General features: G+C 41.4%; 1 protein-coding gene across 2 annotated transcripts in view; it reads left to right on the top strand.

Annotated features, from left to right (window-relative positions):
- The first annotated feature begins 8,532 nt into the window (after positions 1 to 8,532).
- LOC109921416 (2-acylglycerol O-acyltransferase 1) overlaps positions 8,533 to 21,382 on the top strand; it is a 29,927-nt gene continuing 17,077 nt past the window's right edge. For both annotated transcript variants that reach the window (XM_020521456.2, XM_048604248.1), the window contains exons 1-2: positions 8,533 to 9,038; positions 13,242 to 13,420. In XM_020521456.2, coding sequence (XP_020377045.2) covers positions 8,945 to 9,038; positions 13,242 to 13,420 — 273 coding nt within the window. In that variant the 5' untranslated portion in view covers positions 8,533 to 8,944. The remainder of the gene's footprint in view (positions 9,039 to 13,241; positions 13,421 to 21,382) is intronic.

The raw sequence follows: 21,382 nt of genomic DNA, 5'->3' as shown, positions 1-21,382 counted from the left end.
CACGAACATCCAACGGCAAAGTCATGAAGATGCGATATGTCAAATATTAAAGTCTAATTTTATCGGCTATTTTCACATATTGGACTTTTAGAACCAAAACAAATATAACAGACTGAAATCTAAGTTGGCCAAAACTAATTTGCAACTGCGAAGCCACATTCCAAATCATGGCGACGCAGTGTCTAAGGACAGCCAACAGAGACAACGGCATCTTTGGAGGTGTGACTAGTTCCTTCTTATCTCACCAAATGGAGAATCAATCATTCAGAAGTGAATAGCCCATACATTAAAAGTTAATCACTTCACCTAAAAAGGACAATGGCTAAAGGTAAGCTCCAGCCATAGACAAATCCCAGCTCTTGAAATTTACACCTGATTCTCTGAACTACAATAGACTAAACTGGTGAAGTGTCATAGGCTCCGGCTCTTTGTCTATAATCAGTGCTGGATTTGAATTTAAAAGACAGTTTGGTATCAGGGTGCTGTCTATAGCCCTCCACAATATTCTAATTTCATTTCTGAATCTTGTTTTGCTCAGACCGTCCTTACAGTAGACAGAAACTTTCCACAGTAATTCCGGCAAACAAAGGCTGTGTTTGCCGACACTGGAACCGCAGGGCAACTTCCCGTGTGCACGCTTCCAGATCCTGCACTGGGTTGTGGTATGCTGGAAGTCCACACCGCGCACATGCACAAAGCAGGAGCGACCTTGAAACGGGAATCGGAAGGGACAATAAAACTCGAACCGTCAACTCTGTCTCCCTACCTGCTGCCTCTTCCAGCACCGTCCATTCTTTCCACCCACCGACCCAATCTCTCCCTCCTCCCCCGGTCTGAGCACAACCGCTTCTTCGTTCATGTCTCCGTTAATGTAAATGCACGGAATCAAAGGGACTAGTCCTTCTTGGTATCAGCAAACGTGGCCCAACAAATATGGAATCTGCCAGTCATGCCTGAAAAGCATTTCACAACCAAATTACATGGATGCGATCAATGAATTTTTATTGTCACTACTTTTACCTGCATCTTACTTGGTCAAGTTCACATTTAAAACCACACCAGGTTATAGTTCAACAGGTTTATTTGAAATCACAAACTTTCGAAGTAGCCTCTTCATCAGGGGAAGCGAGAAAGAAGCACACAGATTTATGGGCAGAGAGATCAAAAGATCATACAAACGGTATGAGTGTCCAATAAGTGCCTGCAGGTGATCTTAAGTGTTCGACTGTGTGAGTAAAGTGTCAACAGCTGTATAACAAGCAAGGGATTACCAATAATCCGAGAAAATAAGACAGCAATAATTACAAAACATTTAAAATAATAAGGTGGTGCTGGGGCCAAACCAAATGACTGGAATAACGTGATATGTATAAGAGTCGCATGCCGAGGGTCTATCCAAAGTAATAAGTAATCCAAAACTGTACAAACTAATTAAGGTAGAGAGATCATAACAATTCATCCAGGTGATGGTCACAAACAGGACAGAAAAGAAGATTTTACGGATACAGAACAGTATGGTGGGGTCCCATGTAGCGCGACATGAACCCGAGATCACAGTTGAAGCCGTCTTCATGTGTACAGCACTTGGCTAGCAGTTACTGTTCAGTGATTCTGCGTTGTTGTGTATCTCGAAGGCCACCTTGGAGGACACTTACCTGAAGATTGGAGGCTGAATGTCCTTGACCCGCTGAAGTGTTCCCCAATAGGGAGGGAACATTCCTGTCTGATGATTGTTGCGTGGTGTCCATTCATCCATTGTCTCATGCCGATGTACCATGCTTTGGGGTATCCTTGCCTGCAGTTTATGAGATAGACAATATGGACCGAGTCACATGAGTATCTGCCTTGTACGTGGTGGGTGGTGTTCCCATGTGTGATGGTAATATGCATGTCGATGATCTGATATGTCTTGCAGAGGTTATCGTGGCAGGGTTGTGTGGTGTTGTGGTCAATGTTCTTCTGAAGGCTGGGAGGTTTGCTGTGAATGATAGTCTGTTTGAAGGCAAGAACTGGAGGCATAGGGATGATCTTGGCAAGATGTTCGTCTTCATTGATGACATGTTGAAGGGTGTGAAGAACATGGTGTAGTCTCTCCACTCTGGGGAAGTACTGGATAATGAAGGGAACTCTATCGATTGTATCCTGTGTCGATCTTCTGAGGAGGTTGTTGCAGTTTTTCACTGTGGCATATCGGAACTGGTGATCGATAAGTTGAGCATCATATCCCGTTCTTACGAGGGTGTCCTTCAAATCTTTAGGTGTCTGTCACTTTCCTCCTCATCTGAGCAGATCCTGTGTATGTGCAGGGCTTGTCTGTAGGGATGGCTTCTTTATTATGTTTAGGGTGGAAGCTAGAGAAATGCATCATCATGAGGTTATCCGTGGGCTTGCTTAGAATGAGGTACTGAAGTGTCCGTCCTTGATGGAGATGCATGTGTCCAAGAATGAGACTGATTCTGAAGAGTAGTCCAAGCTGGCCTTCGAGATACACAACAACGCAGAATCACCGAACTGAAACTGCTAGCCAAGTGCCGTATACATGAAAACGGTTTCAACTGTGATCTTGGATTCATGTTGTGCTACATGTAACACCATCACACTGTTCTGTATCTGTAAAATCTTCTTTTCTGTCCTGTTTTGTCACCATCACCTGGATAAATTGTATGACCTCTCTACCTTAATTAGTTTGTACAGTTTTGGATTATTTATTATTTTGGTTAGACCCTCAGCATGCAACTCTTATACCTATCATGTTATTCCAATCATTTGGTTTGTCTCCAGCACCACCTTATTTTTAATTTTTTGTAATTATCTCTCTGCCTCACTTAATCGGATTATAGGTCTTCCCTTCACTTGCTTTCAGCTCTTGACACTGTATTCACACCGTCTAACACTTTGGATCACCTGCAGGGCTTTATTATTTGACACTCCATCACACCATTTGTATGATCTTTTGATCACTCTGCCCTTGATCTCTCTGCCCATAAATTCTGTTTTCTGTGTGCTTCTCTCTCGCTTCATCTGACAAAGGGGCTGCACTCTGAAAGCCTGTGATTTCAAATAAACCTGTTGGATTATAACCTGGTGTTGTGTGACTTCTAACTTTGTCCACCCCAGTTCAACACTGGCACGTCCACATCAAGTTCATATCTGACATTCTGTTAAATTGATCAAGTCCCAATCCAGAGATAAAAACCCTTAATCTAAACTGAATTTCTGAACACTAGTGCTGCACTTTTGGTCAAGCTGTCTTTATGCTGAGATGTTAAAACAATGCCTTGTCTGCCCTCTCTGGGGGACAAAATAATCTTATAGTATCATTTTGAAAAGTATTTATTTTGAAGAAGAGCAAGCAAATTCTTCTCAGGATCCTGGCCAATACATATCAATCAAGCAACATCAGATTATATCATCATTACTCTATTAATTGATAGAAATAGGATTAGGTTTTATTGTTATGTGTACTCAAGTACAGGGATACAGAAAGTGTACAAAGTTGCCATTTTCCAGTGCCATCTTAAGTACAAAAGAACAGAATTAGCAGAAACAATCACGTTAGATTGTGTGGTCTCGCTGAATGCAAATTGCTAGAAGGACAGATATATTAGTTAAAGTATTCTCAGAAAATGTTGCCAGCATGTTTCCACAGACATTGCAATAGCATCCATTGTGTGAGTGGTACTCCATCATAATTTGGTTGGTTTCTGTCTGGAGATAGTTCATTACTTTAGAATGGAACAGTCCCTTTTCCCAACTAGTGGTAGAAAAAACACTTTAGTTTTACAAAGGCATTTTCAAATATTTGTATAATATTCTGTAACTTCAGCAAAGTTAATTATAGATGGTTTTCTGGAAGACAAGAAAAATAGTTCAAGTAATTCTTCTGACAATAAATGTGTGAAACCACTGCCGACAGTAACTGTATAGATAGATAACATCAGTAGATGTAAGGGGAACCCAGACACAATTTTGTTGAAAGAACCAATTGAGAGGTATTAAAAGGCATAGAATCATAGAATTCCTATAGTGCAGATTAGATGCCATTTGGCCCATCATGTCTGCACCGACCCGCCAAAGAGCATCTCACCCTATTCCTATAATTCCATGTTTACCATGACAAACCCACCTAGCACACTAGACACTATAGAGCATTTTGGCATGGTCAATCCACCAAAAACATAATTAGTCTGTCTGGTGTGTTAGAAGATTTTGAAGAAATACTCCAGAATGAAATCCCAATTATCATAGAGCACAGGCAGTAACATCTTGTTTCCTTACTTAGCTTTAACTGTCTGCACTTATTAAAATCATTCCTTTAGGAAAGATTAAAATATATACAAAAATTTTGATATGGATGTACTACATATTTTAATACCAACTGAAATAATTAGTTTTGTTCTTAAATGCATATGGCCCAGTTTAGCATTATTCTAATGACAAATTCAGTCTTGGAGATGGATTCTGCAATAGTCACACTAAATTCCCCAAGCTTTGATTACATTTGCTTAAAGTCAACTGAGGCATGGTTAGTTTTAAATATAATAAAGTCTTGTCATCTTTGACATTCACAAAAAAATTCATTAATGCACACAAAATGTTCTATTCACTATTTCTATATAGAATTACATTTTTTGTGAACTTGATAACCAGTTAGTCCTGTACATTCAAATAAAAGCAAAATACCGCAAATGCGAGAAATCTGAAATAGAAACAGCCAATGCTGGAGAAACAATTGCTTGAAAAGCTCAGCAGATCTGGCAGCATCTGTGAAGAGAAATCAGAGTTAACATTTCGGGTCTGGTGAGCCTTCCTCAGAACTCACGGTAGCCATGAAAATGTTGGTTTTCGTGCAGAAGATAAGTGAGGTGAGAGGATAAGGAGTAAATGAGAGGTGGGGATAGAGCCCAAAGAGAGAGAACAGCTGGACAGACAAAGGAGAGAATAATGATTTGGCTAGGAGGGTGAATAGCTGTTGATGAGGATGATTAGTGGCTAACAATGGGTTGTGTGTAACGGCAGGCTGTGTGATAACAAGGCCTGGTGTGTGGGGTTAGGACATGGGAGAGTTCAAGCCCCAAAGTTAATGAACTCAAAATTGAGTCCAGAAGGCTGCAGGATCCCCAAGTGGAAAATGAGGTGTTGTTCTTTCAGCTTACACTGAGCTTCGCTGGAGCACTAAATTAAATCCGAAAGAACTGCAGATGCTGTAAATCAGAAACAAAAACAAAGTTGCTGGAAAAGCCCAGCAGGTCTGCCAGCATCTGTGAAGGAAGGGTCCAGTTCTGAGGAAGGGTAACCAGACCCAAAACGTTAACTCTATTTTTTCCTTCACAGATGCTGCCAGACCTGCTGGGCTTTTCCAACAACTTTGTTTTTGTTTGCTGGAGCACTGCAGTGAGCCTGAGACAGAGATATTGGCCAAGGAACAGGGTAGTGTGTTGAACTGGCAGGCATCTGGAGGCTCAGAGTCATTTTTGCATGCAGAATGTAGGTGTTGTGTGCAGTGGTCAAGCAGTCTATGCTTCATTTCCCCAACATGGAGGAGACCACATTGTGACGAGTGAATGCAGTAAACTAGATTGTGTGAAGTGCAGGTAAAGTGCTGCATCACCTGGAGGTATGTTTGGGCCCTTGGATGCTGAGGTGGTAAATAGGCATGTTACACCTTCGGCGATTTTATCCCGGAGGGAATGGTCCCTGCAGAAGATGGACAAGAAAGGGGAGGGAAATATGTTTCTGGTGATGGTTTTCAGAAATGACTGCTAATGATCTTCTGGATGTGGATGCTGGTGGGATGATAGGTAAGGACAAACAGACTATTGCGGGAGGAAAGTGGAGGGGAGGGCTGAAGTGCGGGAGATGGTCAGACCCGGTTGAGAGCCCTGTCAACAATGGTGCTAGGGAATCCTCAGTTGAGGAAGGAGGTAGACATTTCAGAGGGCTCCTTGTCGAAGTTGGCATCATCAGAACAGATGTGATTGAGATGGAAAAACTGGGAGAATGAAAGGAAATTTTTACTTGAAGCAGGGTGCAAGGATGTGTAGCCCAGGTAACTGTGGGAGTTGGTGAGTTTATAGACGATATTAGTAGCCAATCTATCCCCAGAAATGGAAACAAAGATGTCAAGGAAGGAAAGGGAGGAGTCAGAGATGGACCAGGTGAAAGTGAGGGCAGGGTGGAAATTGGTAGGAAAATCGATAAACCTTTGCAATTCCAAATGAGAGACTCAAGCAGCACGAATTATATCATCGATATCCCAGAGAAAGAGTTGTGGGTGGGGACCAGAATAGGACTGGAACAAGGAATGTTCCACATACTACATGTAGAGATAGGCAAAACTAGGGCCCATGTGGCTACCCATGGCCATCCCTCTGACCTGAAGAAAACAAGAGGAGTTAAAAGAAGAGGATGTTTAGGATGAAGACAAGCTTGGCCAAGCGGAGAAGGGTAGTGCTGGGTGGGGACGGTTCAGGCCTTTGTTCCAGGAAGAAGTGGAGAACCCTGAGACCAATGCTGGAGAAACTTCAGAGACTTGGTAGCATCTGTGGAGAGAGAAACAAAATTAACTTTCCAGTCTTCATAAGAGCCATATTCAAACTGTTAATTATGCTTCTCTCTCCATATATACTGGAACTGTTGAGTTTCTCCAGTATTTCTTCTGTTTGTATTTCCATCTGTTTCTTTCCATCCTTTCATTTATGACTAGCACATTTCCTCAGTAAAGGATTGTCTACTTTTGAAGAAGCTTCCATTTAAATAAATAATGTCTAGAAATCCAAAATGATAGAACTTTATTCTAATATTAGATTGCATGCCTAAATTTTATGTAAAGTTTTTGGAAATCCAAGCTGTAGCTCACCACTATCTTTTTCCACGCTTTGTTGTCAGGCTGCTTCTCTGACACCAACAACTGGTTGAAAAGATAAACCTTCAGCTTTCCACTGCGTATACTGAGGCAACTGTCTTTGGCCCTCACTATATTCAGTGTCGCCCAGCCATCAATTCCATTTGTTGGCCATTAGCTGAGACTGAAGCAGGATGCTATGAAACCTGACCCTCTGTGAATTTTCAGACAATGCATACTTTGCAACAGCAATCTCTTTAATGTCAGCCTTGCCTATGCCCATCTGTTACTGCAACCACGTTAATTTATTTTTGCTACTTCCCGATCCAACTGTTCCTATTCTCTGCTGGTGAATCGATGTTTGCCTTCCACCCACATGTACTTGAACTGAAGCAAAATGCTGTTGCCCATGTCCTAATTTGTCCCACATTCCATTCACCTTTTTTCTTCTCTCTCTTTGGCTGACATTGACTCTCAGTTCAGTAATTTCTTGATTTTAAAATTCTCAAACCCTTGTAAAATGCCTCCATCTTTATTTCACTACTCTCTTCCCACCCTACAACACTTCAAGAACTCGAGGTCTAATCCCGAATGATCTCCAATTTAATTGCCTCATCGTTCGCTGCTGTAACGTCTGCTGTACAGGCTCTACGCTGGATAATTTTCCCATGGAAAACTCCCTCCTCAGCTTGGGACATTTTACTACTTAAAGGTGCCATAGGAATGCAAACTTGTTGTTTAGGACTGCAGAGGTATCCTGTAAGGATTGGAAAGGAAAATGTGCCAGCTGCATTCAGAATTATTAGGAGAATCTGCATTTGGAATTCTAGTTTTAAGTGTTTCATTAGTAGGGTTTATTGAATTAAATTGAATAGTGTAACAGTCTTATTATAAAGAGATCATTGAGGCCATTAATAAAGGTAATTCACCACCATTCTTAGGGTATGTCTACATACGCAAATACATCCACAAACTGCAACTTGTCTCTTGCATTTATAACTTAATTCTACCTTTAACCGGCATGAATTTCTTTTTAAAGAGCGCTGTTACCATGTGTGCTTTGCTCTTGGATCCTCCAAAGTTATGATTGGGATGTCCTAAATATGTGCAACCTGTTGTCCATTAATCACTACCCTGTCATCTCGGTCCTTCCAAATATAAAATGAGAACCCAATAAAAAAAATAGTTGGAGTTCCAAAACCACAATAGTTGCATATGGACTTCTTTTTATCTTCAACCTTTCCTGCACACCTGATCCATCCATTCCACATTTTTTTCCTGAAGAAGGGTCCAGACCCGAAACGTCAGCTTTCCTGCTCCTCTGATGCTGCTTGGTCTGCTGTGTTCATCCAGGTCCACACCTTGTTATCTCAGACTCCAGCATCGGCAGTTCCTACTATCTCACACCTGAGCATTATTCCTCAGTAGTCAGTATTCCGGGAGCAAAAGGGAAAATGTTGGTAATACTCAGCAGTTCTGACAACATCTGTGGGGAGAATCGAACGTTTCAGGTGTAACCTGTCCAACAACATCAGTTCTCTTAGCAGATATTACATCGTCTGCTCAATGTGTTACTTTTGTTTGAGTTTCAATTTTCGCAACTCTGTTTAATATAGTAAATGGGAAGTTTGGCTCCCCCTATTGTTCCTTCTAGAATCACCCTTCCTCTGGAGTAAAGGCGCGCCACGTTTATCGAACAAGATCAATTCTTGGCAGGAGGTGAAAAACCTTACTAAAGTAACTTCTCCCAGTTCTTCTATCAGGTCGAACAGTAATCGGTTCCACTGTCAAACGCTTCCGCTTAAAAAAAAACTGGGGTGAAATACAGACTTTCGGTCCGAAAGCATGCAGCAATTTTTGTTTTAAACAACTCGAAAGGCACGTTTATGTCGCCTGCATTCTACGGGACTGCATGAGCTCTGGAGAACTGGCATATATGAGGCAACACGTTGAAATGATAGGAAGTGAAGATTGGCGGTAAGACATTCAGCTTCAGCGCTGGGTGTAAGAAACGGAAAGATTTTATGTGCAGTGCTAACTGACTTTCAAATCGGGGACTTGCAGTCATTCAAATTCGTCTTTGGGTGAGCAGCTGTTGGCATGAAGATCGAATTTGCCCCTATAAATATCCCTCTGAGGAGGAGGATTCAGACGTTTGCTGTTCTCAAGTGGATCTTCACTTTTTTGTTCTTAGGTATTTTTTCTTTTTGCTGTAATTTTGATTGCGGAAGAAAGAATTTAGTCTTTTTTTTAACGAAGTGATGAGCTGACATTTCCTCAGGTTCCAGACACTTGCAGACATTTGACTATTGTCATTTGACTATTGTATTGACTTGACTATTGTTAAATCGATTTCAAGGGATATGTAAGATCCTGAACAAGTTTATTGCTATAAGCAGTGTATTTGCATTGTGGTGTTAAAATTGTCAGAGGGTTTGAGATATTTTCTTGAAATGGTTCTTGTTTTAACAGCAGCAGTAACTTGCTTTTGTTGAGAGATGGTAAGAACTGCCGATGCTGGACACAGTGTGGAGCTGGAGGAGCGCAGCAGGCCAGGCAGCATCACAAGAGCAGGAAAGAAATGCATTTCTGAAGAAGGGTTTCGACCCGAAAGGTCAACTTTCCTGCTCCTCTGATGCTGCCCGGCCTGCTGTGCTCCTCCAGCTCCACTCTGTGTTGTAAACTGCTTTTGTTTGATGTCTTTAATGTAGAGGAGCATTTTACAATATCACCCAGCACGGACACCAGCGAGACATGTTGGAAGGTCGGCAGTTTAATGAATAAAGGAAGCAATACAGGAAAAGGTAGCTTTATGAAGTGCATAAACTTGGAACGGGCATGAGACCGTAGAAGAGAGAAGTTAGAGAAAGCCATGTGTTGTTCAGGGCGAGAGCAGGAAGGAATATTAGAGAAATATAGGTTGCTGGACAATGGGAAGGTAGACGCAACAACTGGTTGGTCAGAATTTTAATAAAAAATAAATCCATGAGCTCCTGGAAATCATACTTTAATTTGATTTCATTTAATACTGTCACGTGTACCGAGATACAGCTGAAAAGTGTCTTTACAGGCAGATCGTATAATACAAGGACATCAGGGTAACGGAACAGTGCAGGATTCAGCGTTGAGCTGCAGAGAACGTGCAGAGAGAGATCAAATTTAACAGTAAAGAGGTCCGTTCAAAAGTCTGATAACGGTGGGGAAAATAGCTGTTCTTGATTCTGTTTATATATTTATGTGAACTTTTATATCTGCTGGTCAGAAGAGCATGGAGGAGAGTATAGGGGTGGGAGAGGTATTTGGTTATGGTCTTCTGAAGAAGGGTCCAGGCCCGACACATCAGCTTTCCTGCTCCTCTGATGCTGCTTGGCCTGCTGTGTTCATCCAGCTCTACACCTTGTTATCTCAGTATTTGGTTATGTTAGCTGTTTTATGGAGGCAAGGGAAACATAGATGAAGTCAATGAATGGAAGGCTGGTTTGTGTGATGGACTGAGCTGTGTTCACAGCTCTCTGTAGTTGGGGCCCAAGCAATGATTTGTATCAGTTTTTAGCATTACTGCCTTTGCTTTTATTGACCTCATATTAGCTTAGGATTCCATTTTAAAAACATAAGTCAATTTGTTAGCCACTTGTAAAGTAAATTGTATCGGGACCTTAAACATTTACTCTTTTCAACATTTCATCAGTTAGTAAATAACTTACCTTTATTCTCACATGCACAATACATTATCTTGTAGCTTTCCACATTAAAATCTTAACTGATGGCAACCTACCCTTTAAAGAAAATAATTTCCATTTACATAGCATCCTTCAGGAAATATGTATCTATGTATGAAACAATCCAAACAGAAAAAACGTTGCAGTAAAAGTTGGAGATGTTAGATGAGTAGAAAAAATAAAATTAGATGGAAATATTTTCAGTTAGGGGCTAATAATACAAAAGGAAGCCAAGCTGAAAATACAGAGGGAAGCAAAAAGAAAGATTAAAAAGTATAAACAAAAACTGAAAAGTAATATAAAGATATAACATAAAGTACAGGATTAATAATAGTTAATCAATGTTTTTGAGACCAAGATGTTCCCCCAGTCCATCAGTGCTGAAACCATTGCAGTTATCAAAGTATATAAATAGTCTTGCGTCGGGTATAAAGGATACACTATCAAAATTTGCAGACAGCCTAAATAAAGAGCAGGCTTACTGTGAGGAAGGCTGTGTATGATTTCAGGATAATTACATTGGCTCTTGCACTTCTTTCAGAAAAGTTTCTGTGAAAACTGATATTTACCACTACTGACACAAAAACAGAAGTTGCTGGAATAGCTCAGCAGGTCTGGCAGCATCTGTGAAGGGAAATCAGAGTTAACATTTCAGCTCCGGTGACTCTTCCTCAGAACTGATGGTAGCTAGGAAAATGTTAGTTTATATGCAGAAGATAGGGTGGGGGGAGGGATAGGAATAGATGATAGGTCGGGATAGAGCCCAAAGAGAGAGAAGACAGTTGGACAGACAAAGGAGTGGATAACAATCAGGCTAGGAGGGTGAATAGCTGTTATTGGAAACTGTTAGTGGCTAACAATAGGTAGTGTGTAATGGCAGACAATGTGATAACAAGGCCTGGTGTGTGGGATAGGGGTCTAGGGCATGGGAGAGTTAAGGCCCTAAAATTATTGAACTCAATATTGAGTCTTGGAGGGCTGTAGGTTCCCCAAGTGGAAAATGAGGTGTTGTTCTTCCAGCTTGCGCTGAGCATGCATTAAGCTTTGCTGGAACACTGCAGCAAGCCAGAGACGGAGATGTTGACCAGGGAACAGGGTGGTGTGTTAAAGTGGCAGGCAACTGGAGGCTCCGGGTCTTTTTTGCAGGCAGAGCATAGATATTCTGCGAAGCAGTCACCCAGTCTACCATTTGTTTCCTCAGTTTAGAGGAGACCACATTGTGACGAGTGAACGCAGTAGACTAGATTGTGGGAAGTGCAGGTAAAGTGCTGCTTCACCTGGAAGGTATCTTTGGGCCATTGGATGCTGAGGTGGGAGGAGGTAAATGGGCGGGTATCACATCTTCAGGGGAAGGTGTCGTGGGGCTATGCATTGGGAGTGAAGGAAGAGTGGACTAGGGTGTCCCAGAGGGAATGGTCCCTGCGTAAGTAGGACAAGGGAGGAAAGGGGAATATGTGTCTGGTGGTGGCATCTCGCTGGAGGTGATGGAAGTAGAAGCTGATGATCTTCTGGATGTGGATACTGGTAGGATGGTAGGTTCTGAGCAAGGGTCATTGGACCTGAAACATTAATTATGATTTCTCTTCACAGATGCTGCCAGACCTGCTGAGCTGTTCAAGCAACTTCTGTTTTTGTTTCTGCTTTACAGCATCTGTAGTTCTTTCGGTTTTTATTTACCACTACTGCGTTTGCTTCAACCTTCACAATATATTTCTGTTTCTCATCTCAAACTCTCCTTACCCACAAGCGTTTTGTTATGTTTTATTTATGTTTACTATTTCTCTATGCCATGTGTCAATTTTAGATCACTTGGCTGGATGGCTAGTTTGTGATGCCAGTAGTGTGGCTTCAATTCCTGCACCAGCTGAGATTAATGTGAAGGATTCTCCTTTACAACTTCTCACCTTGCCTGAGGTGTGCTGACCCTCTGGTTGAACCATTGTTTTTCTCCAGTGAGACAGCAGCCCTTTGGTCTGATAAGACTGTAGTGATTTTACCTCCTACGTAGGCACTATGCTCGACTGTTCCTGGAGAAAGAGTAAGCCAGTAGAACCCGGATTGAAAGTTTATATTTTATTTGAAACTTAACCACTCTGGCATTTGATAAACATTAGATCTAGTTGAAGGACCTTTAGAAATAAAGAAAGGTTCACCGGAATTTGCGTAATAATGATTTTAGGAAATCATGTGGTTTGCAATATGAAGAGTATTCTGCAATAATAGTTATCTACTAGTAGGCTTGGATCTCTTATACTTGACACTTTTTCTTGTAAAGTATTAAAGTGATGTCCTGGTCAATATTTGTCCCTCAACCAATATCATTAAATACAGATAATATGATCATTGGGTTAACTTTGCTGTTCCTGAACTTTTATTGCACAAAAATTAATACCCTTGTTTCCTACATTACAGCAATGACTATATTTCAAAAGTACTTTGTTAACTGTAAAGCACTTTGGAACATCCCCAGTCCATGAAAGGCACTATATAAATGTGGGTTCTGGCTTTTGTGATAATATTTAGAAACTGTGATGTGCATTTTAGTAGCATTCTGACTATCAAATAAAAACATCCAACTACCATTTTTGCTGAAGTTTGACATGTCATATGTATTTCGTATTGTGGCTGAGGCAAATGTGAATTAATTATAGTTTGGTCACAGCTTTCTATCTTCACAGGTCAATGCTGCCTGTTACTCTTTGTGGCGCTCATCTTGGCTGGTTACTGGTATGTTGCTGCAGTTTACTCTGTTTGGTTGTATCTTGACTGGGAGACACCAAATCAGGGTGGAAGAAGGTCAGAGTGGGTCAGAAACTGGACTATCTGGAATTACTTCCGGGACTACTTTCCTATTCATGTAAGTTGGTGTTCATTATCATATCTTGAAGAGAACCATACTTACTGTACTTAACAGGAGGCCCATTAGTGTTTGGTAACAGCTTTATAAAACAAAACTTTGGAATATTGTTTTCAATACTAGTTGGAATTCTTTAGATTTAATAATGTTAATAGGATAATTAGCCACTTCTCATAAAGGGCCAAATGCACCTCTCTCTATTTGAGAAGGACAGTTGGTTACATATAGCTTAAGGGGCACCACTCCATAAACAAGGAGCCAAGCCTCCATGAACTAGCACATGCTATTGGGCATACTGCATTAAACTCTAGCCATCAAGATAACTGACTCCCAAAAGATACAACCTTCAACACCATAGCACTCTGTCAGTACTACATGACTATCAGCTTTAAATTTGTGGCCAAGCCCTGGAATGAGACTTGAACATTGTGACTCAGGATTGTGTGCTACCCACTGAATCATTATTGAGGTATTCATTCAATTTAGGGAAGTGGAAATCCTGGTTGAATGTTAATGACATGCTAATTGTTTCATTCCCACATATGGACATCATGGAAATGAATTTAAAAAACCTTACTAACAATATTTTGGAATTTAGGATGTAAGGTACAGTACAGTGAGGGGAATTGACACTGTTCTCTGCAGGAAGGGGTGCGAGTTCAGATGCCGTGTTTTCTGTAAGTGCCAGAGATCAATATATCAGCTCTGGGCTGGAGAAGAACTAGCAATGGGAGGAGGGAGGGTCCAGTGGTCATGATCCACATCACACCTATACCAATGAGATAAGTAGAAGTATGAAGAAGGTTCTGCTGAGTACAAGAAGTCAAGTGCAAAAATGAAAAGTGGAACTTCAAAGGTAATAATCTCTGAATTACCATCTCAGCCACATGCAAATTGCAGCAAGGATAATTAAGATTATAGAAGTGAATCATAACTCAAAGACTGGTGTGGGCAAAGTGAGTTCTGGTTTGTGGGGCACTGAAACAAGGAAAGTGAAATCTATAGATATTTTTGAATCAATATACATCATTATACAGCTCTGGAACAGGCTGGACATGAACCCAGGACTCCTGGCTCAGAGGAAGGAACATTAACACTGCACCACACCTGAAACATACTGAGTCTGATGTTCTTATGAACCACATAATTAGGGAAGTAGAAGGCTTTAGCTAAATAAGGTGGGTGAGGGGTCAAGCTTGAGAAAACGTAATGAGTTATAGGATCAATTTGGGGCAGGGCAGAAAATAATAATGTGGAAAATAAAACTCAGAGAATGGCAGGAAGGGCCAGAAAGAATAAACCTTAGAATATACCTACAACCAAGACTAGATAGTACAAAGATAACAAAAATTGAAACTAAATGCTCTGCATCTGAATGCACGTAGCATTCAAAACCAAGTAAATGAATTGATGATGTACATTGAAGTAAATAACTATGATCTGACAACCATTACAGAGATGTGGCTGCAGGCTGACGAGGATTGGGTTCTGAATATTGAGGGACTGGAGGATATATCATATTCAAGAGGAACATGAAACCAGATAAAGGCAGAAGAGTAGTGTTCCTAATCAAAGATGGTACAGTCAGTCCCTGAGTTGCGAACAGATTCTGTTCTTGAGCCCTTTTGCAACTTGATTTGTATACAGTTCAGAACACCATGCAAGACAACATAAAATTGCTGTTCAGGAGTACAGGAAACATTCATATGTCAGATCATTAAAATTACACCCACAGCATGGGATCATGTTTGTAAGTACAAGCATTTGTAAATTGGACTTCCATAAATCGGGGAACCCTGTATTCATACAATATTAGACATGACCTCAGTTCAAGATATCAAGATATAGAATTGGTTTGAATGAAAATAAAGAATATTAAAGGAATGAAGACACTTGTAAGAGTGATCTACAGGCATCTGAATAGTGACTGCATTGTAAGAAGTATACAAGAACAAATATTGGGTGCTTACGGTAAAGGAACAGCATAAATTATGGTGATACTAATTTACATATAAATGTAAAAAATTAGTTTCCTAATAGTATCCCAAATGAGGAGTTAAAAGAATGCTTTTGAGATAATTTCTTAGAGCAGCACATTTGGAACTGACCAGAGAGCAGCCTATATTAGCCTTGATGTTATGTAATGTGACAGGCCCAATTAATGACCACAGAATTAAGGTACTTCGAGATAGCAGCGACTATTTGAATTTTGAGTTGAATTTTAAATCCAGTTTGAAAGGGAGAAACGTGAGTCCGAGACCAATATTTTAAACTTAAAAGGGGCAACTAATGGGCATGAAAGCTGAGCTACCTAAAGTGAACTAGAATATTAGGCGAGGAGACAAATCAGAAAAGCAGTGGATGATATTTAAAGAGATATTTTAGAATACTCAGAATAAGTACACACCTATAATAAAGAATAAATCCAAGGAAGAACCCACCATCCGTGCTGAACTAAAGAAATTAGAGAGCGCATCAAACTTGAGGCGAAAACATAAATTGTGCAAAGGTAAGCTGCAGTTCAGGTGTCCAGCTGGAATAAAAAGATTGGCACAGGATGATTAAAAGGTTAATCAAGAACAATAAATTAAAGCATGAGAGAAAGTTGGCTAGAAATTTAAAAACAGAAAGCAAGAGTTCATAAAGGAAAAGAGTAAGTAAAGGAAGTGTTGATCTATTTCCAGTGAGAATGGGGAACAAAGAAATAGTGGGTCCGATGAAATTTGTTTGTTTTTGTTTCTGTCTTACTGTGGAGGACACAAAAAATTCCAGCAAAGCTGTAAATCTGGAGGTTGAAGAAAGAGAGGAACTTGGTGAAATTATAATCATTAAGGAAGCAACATCACCCAAACTGATGAAGCTGCAAGTTGACAAGTCTCCAGATTCTAATGAAATTCATCCTAGAGTCTTAAAATAGCTGGCAAATGAGACACATTGGTATTAATTTCCCAAAGTTCATTTGATTCTAGAAAGGTTCCATAAAACTAGAAAATATAACCACACAGTTCTAGAAGAGAGGGAGGCAGAAAACAGGAAAACATAGTCCAAAGACAGAGATAGTAGGAACTGCAGATGCTGGAGAATCTGAGATAACAAGGTGTAGAGCTGGATGAACAGAGCAGGCCAAGCAGCATCAGAGGAGCAGGAAGGCTTTTCGTTTTGGGCCTAGACCCTCCTTGAGAAATGGGGGAGGGGAAGGGGGTTCTGAAATAAATAGGGAGAGAGGGGGAGGCGGATAGAAGATGGATAGAGGAGAAGATAGGTGGAGAGGAGACAGACAGGTCAAAGAGGCAGGGATGGAGCCAGTAAAGGTGAGTGTAGGTGGGGAAGTAGGGAGGAGATAGGTCAGTCCAGGGAGGACTGACAGGTCAAGGGGGCGGGATGAGGTTAGTAGGTAGGAGGTGGGGGTGGGGCTTGAGGTGGGAGGAGGGGATGGGTGGGAGGAAGGACAGGTTAGGGAGGCGGGGACGAGCTGGGCTGGTTTTGGGATGCGGGAGGGGGAGGGGAGATTTTGAAGCTTGTGAAGTCCATATTGATACCATTAGGCTGCAGGGTTCCCAAGCGGAATATGAGTTGCTGTTCCTGCAACCTTCGGGTAGCATCGTTGTGGCACTGCAGGAGGCCCAGGATGGACATGTCGTCTGAGGAATGGGAGGGGGAGTTGAAATGGTTCGCGACTGGGAGGTGTAGTTGTTTAGTGCGAACCAAGTGTAGGTGTTCTGCAAAGCGGTCCCCAAGCCTCCGCTTGGTTTCCCCGATGAAGAGGATGCCACAACGGGAACAGCGGATGCAGTATACCACATTAGCAGATGTGCATGTGAACATTTGCTCGATGTGGAAAGTCTTCTTGGGGCCTGGGATGGGGGTGAGGGGGGAGGTGTAGGGGCAGGTGTAGCACTTCCTGCGGTTGCAGGGAAAAATTCCAGGTGTGGTGGGGCTGGAGGGGTGTGTGGAGCGGACAAGGGAGTCCCAGAGAGAGTGGTCCCTCCAGAAAGCAGATAAGGGCGGGGAGGGAAAAATGTCTTTGGGTCGGATTGCAGATGGCGGAAGTGTCGGAGGATGATGCGTTGGATCCGGAGGTTGGTGGGGTGATACGTGAGGACAAGGGGGATTCTGTTTTGGTTGTTATTGCGGGGAGCCTTCCTGCTCCTCTGATGCTGCTTGGCCTGCTGTGTTCATCCAGCTCTACACCTTGTTATCTCATAGTCAGTCCAAAGACATGCAGGTTAGGTCGATTGGCTGTGCTAAATTTCCTATACTATCCAGAGGTGTGCAGACTAGGTGGATTAGCCATGGGAAATGCAGGGGTACATGAATAGGAACGGTTTGGAGGGATATGGGCCAGCAGCAGGCAGGCAGGACTTGTTTAGTTTGGGATTATGTTCGGCATTGACTGGTTAGACCAAAGGGTCAGTTTCTGTGCTGAATGACTCTATGACTAAGATCTGACAAATCCCAGGAGTTGATGCCTGCATCCTGGACTAGGTACCATCTCATTTCTCCAGCAACTACGTGGTCCTCTGAGTCCATATGCAGCAGCAGGTGCAGAAAATGGAAGTAATGCATCGTCACAGTGCCGCATGCCAAACGACGTGCATGGACCCTTGCAGCACAGCCACACAGCTTAGATAGAATGTTGATTCTAGCGTTCCAAAGTAGGTGAATGATAAGTTTGCAAAATTCCTTTTATTCTGAAATAGTTCCAGCAGATTGGTAGGTACCAAATGCTGTACACTTTCCAAAAAAGGAAGGAGAGAGAAAACAAAGAACTATAGGCAGATTGTCTGACATTAGTAATAATGAAAGTACTGAAATCTAGTATTAAGGAGGTCTCAGTAATGATGTAGAAAATCTTAGAATGATCAGCCAAGTTAGGCATTGTTTTACAAAAGGAAAATTGTGACTGACAAATTTATAGACATTTTAAGGGAGTAACTAATAAGCTAATAGATAAAGAGGAATCAGTAGATGTAGTATCGAGTGCAGTCGATATGATGCTAACTGAAAGTCGTTTTAGTTAGGAGAAATATATTAGCATTGATGGGAGATTGGTTGGAGGTCAGGAAGAAAATGTAGGCATAAATGGGGCATTCTCAAGTCAGCAGGGACCAGTGGAGCACAAAAAGAATTTGACTGCAGTTATTTATAATCCTTATTAACAACTTAACAAAGTGACAGAGAGTACTGTAGTTATGTTTGCAAGCAATTCAGAGTTTAGATGGAAATGAAGTTCTAATGAAGACACAGAAGCTGCAAGAGTTAAAGATAGTTTACATGAGTGGGCAACATGGAGTTTACTGCAGGGAAGTATGAAATTATTCAAATAAAAACCAAAAGAACTGCAGATGGTGTATATCAGGTACAAAAACAAAGTTGCTGGAAAAGCTCAGCAGGTCTAGCAGCATCTGTGAAGGAAAAAAGAGTTAACATTTCAGGTCCGGTGAAAATTATCCACTATCTTGAAACGTCCAGCTTAACCAAAGCTCAGGTATGGGATTTTAGGCATGACGTCTGAAGGCATAATCATTTATATTATCTAACATACCTTTGAAAATTTTTGTGTACATATTTTAGTTCTGAGGAAGGGTCACCGGACCCGAAACATTAACTCTTTTTTCCTTCACAGATGCTGCCAGACCTGCTGAGCTTTTCCAACATCTTTGTTGTTGTGTATGAATTATTCAGTTTGGTCATAAAAATAGAAAAGCAGATTATTTTTAAATGGTGTGAAATTTGTACATATTGGTGTTCAGGGAAACTTGGATGTGCTTGTACAAGAAACTTAGAAAATTAACATGTAGTTAGAGAAACAGGAGAGAAAATAACTTGTTAGTCTTTCTTGAAAGGGTATAGGAATAAAGAATTTTTGCTCCAATTCTAAAGGGCTTTGGTGAAACCAAGCCTGGAGTTCTGTATGCTGTTTTGGTCGCTACATTTACGGAAGGATATACTTGCATCGGAGGCAGTAGAGCAAAGGTTCACTGAATTGTTTTCTGAGATAAGAGACTTGTCCTGTGATGAGAGGTTGATTCGATTGGTTTTATATTCTCAAATTTAGAAAGATAAGAATTTATCACAAAGAAATAGGCAAGATTTTGAAGGGCTTGCCAGGATAGATACCAAGAGGTTGATTACACTAACAGAGGAATGTAGAATACAGGGACAGTCTCAAGATGAGAAGTTGATTATTTAGGATTGAAATGAGGAGAAGAGTATTCATACAAAAGAGTTGTGAATTTTTGGAATTCATTACCCCACAGGTTGTGAATATTGACTATAACTAAGACTGGAAATTTAGATTTTTTTTTGTTTCTTAGGGAATCAAGAGTTGGGACTTTGATCAGATGGGCCAATGCACTAAGGAGTGGCAGATAGAGTTTAATTTAGATAAATATGAGGTGTTGTATTTTGATAAGGCAAATCAGGGCAGAACTTGTACAGTAAATGGTAGGGTCCTTGTAAGGAGTGTTGCTGAACAAAGAGACTGAGGGGTGCAGGTGCACAGTTTCTTTGAAGTGGAGTTGCAGGTAGACAGGGTAGTGAAGAAGGCACATTTGCCTTTATTGGTCAGTGCATTGAGTATAGAATTTAGGATGTCATGTTGTGGCTACGGGATATTGGGTGAGGCCATTTTTGGAATATTGTGTACAATTCTGATCGCCTTTCTATAGGAAGGATGTTATTAAACTTGAGAGGGTGCAGAAAAGTTTTACAAGGATGTTGCCAGGACTGGAGAGTTTGAGCTATAGGGAGAGGCTGAATAGTCTGCGGCTTTTTTCCCTGGAGTATCGCAGAGTGAGGTGTAATCTTGGAGAAGTTTATAAAATCTCAAAAACTGTGTCACCTTGGTCTCCGCTCCGAGCCCTGCAACTGGATCCTCAGCTTTCTGACCCACAGACCACAATCAGTGAGGATAGGTAACTGCACCTCCTCCACAATAATACTGAACAATTGGAGCCCCCCAAGGATGCATCCTAAGCCCCCTACTGTACACCCTGTATACCTATGACTGTGTTGCCAAAATCCTAATGAACGCCATCTACAAGTTCACTGATGACACCACTGTAGTGGGACGGATATCTAACACCGACAAATCAAAATACAGAGGTGAGATAGAGGGCTTGGTGATGTGGTGCAATGAAAACAATCTGTCTCTCAACATCGGCAAAGCTAAAGAACTGATCATCGAATTCAGAACGAAAGGAGGAGAACATGCCTCCATCTACATCAACAGAACTGAAGTTGAGAGAGTGAAGAGCATCAAGTTTCTTGGAGAGACGATAACCAATGACCTGTCCTGGACTTCCCATGTAAATGCGACACTCAAGAAGGCACAACAACGCCTTGTCTTCCTCAAGTGGCTCAGGAAATTTGGCATGTCCATAAGGTCCCTCACCAAATTCTACAGATTCACCATTGAAAGCATACTGTCCGGGGGCATAACGGCCTGGTATGGCAACTGCTCTGCCCAGGACCGTAAGAAACTACAGAAGGTGGTGTGCACAACCCAGACCATCATAGAAGCCAGTCTTCCATCCATGGCCTCTATTTACACAGCTCGCTGCTGCAGAAAGGCAGCCAACATCATTAAAGATCCTTCCCACCCTGGCAATGATCTCTTACAACTTCTTCTGCCAGACAGAAGATTCAGAGCATGAACACACGCATAAGCAGGTTTAGGAACAGCTTCTTTCTGGCTGTTATCAGACTGTTGAATGGACTCTAGCCTCAAATAATGTAACATGCAATGTAACCTGTATGCCTCTAAGTCTTGTTGATCTGTATATCTTTTGCTTGCTGTGATCTGCCTGTACCGCTTGTAAACAAAGCTTCTCACTGTATTTCGGTACATGTACAATAAAATCAAAATCAAAATCAAATCAAAATCATGAGGGGCCTGGATAGGGTGAATAGCTAAGTTCTTTTTCCTATTGTGGGGAGTCCACAACTAGAGGACACAGT

Source organism: Rhincodon typus, chromosome 13 (assembly GCF_021869965.1).
Source record: "Rhincodon typus isolate 14 chromosome 13, sRhiTyp1.1, whole genome shotgun sequence".
Lineage (NCBI taxonomy): Eukaryota > Metazoa > Chordata > Chondrichthyes > Orectolobiformes > Rhincodontidae > Rhincodon > Rhincodon typus.
Note: the sequence above shows the minus strand (reverse complement) of the source record. Positions and strands in the feature narration are given on the sequence as shown.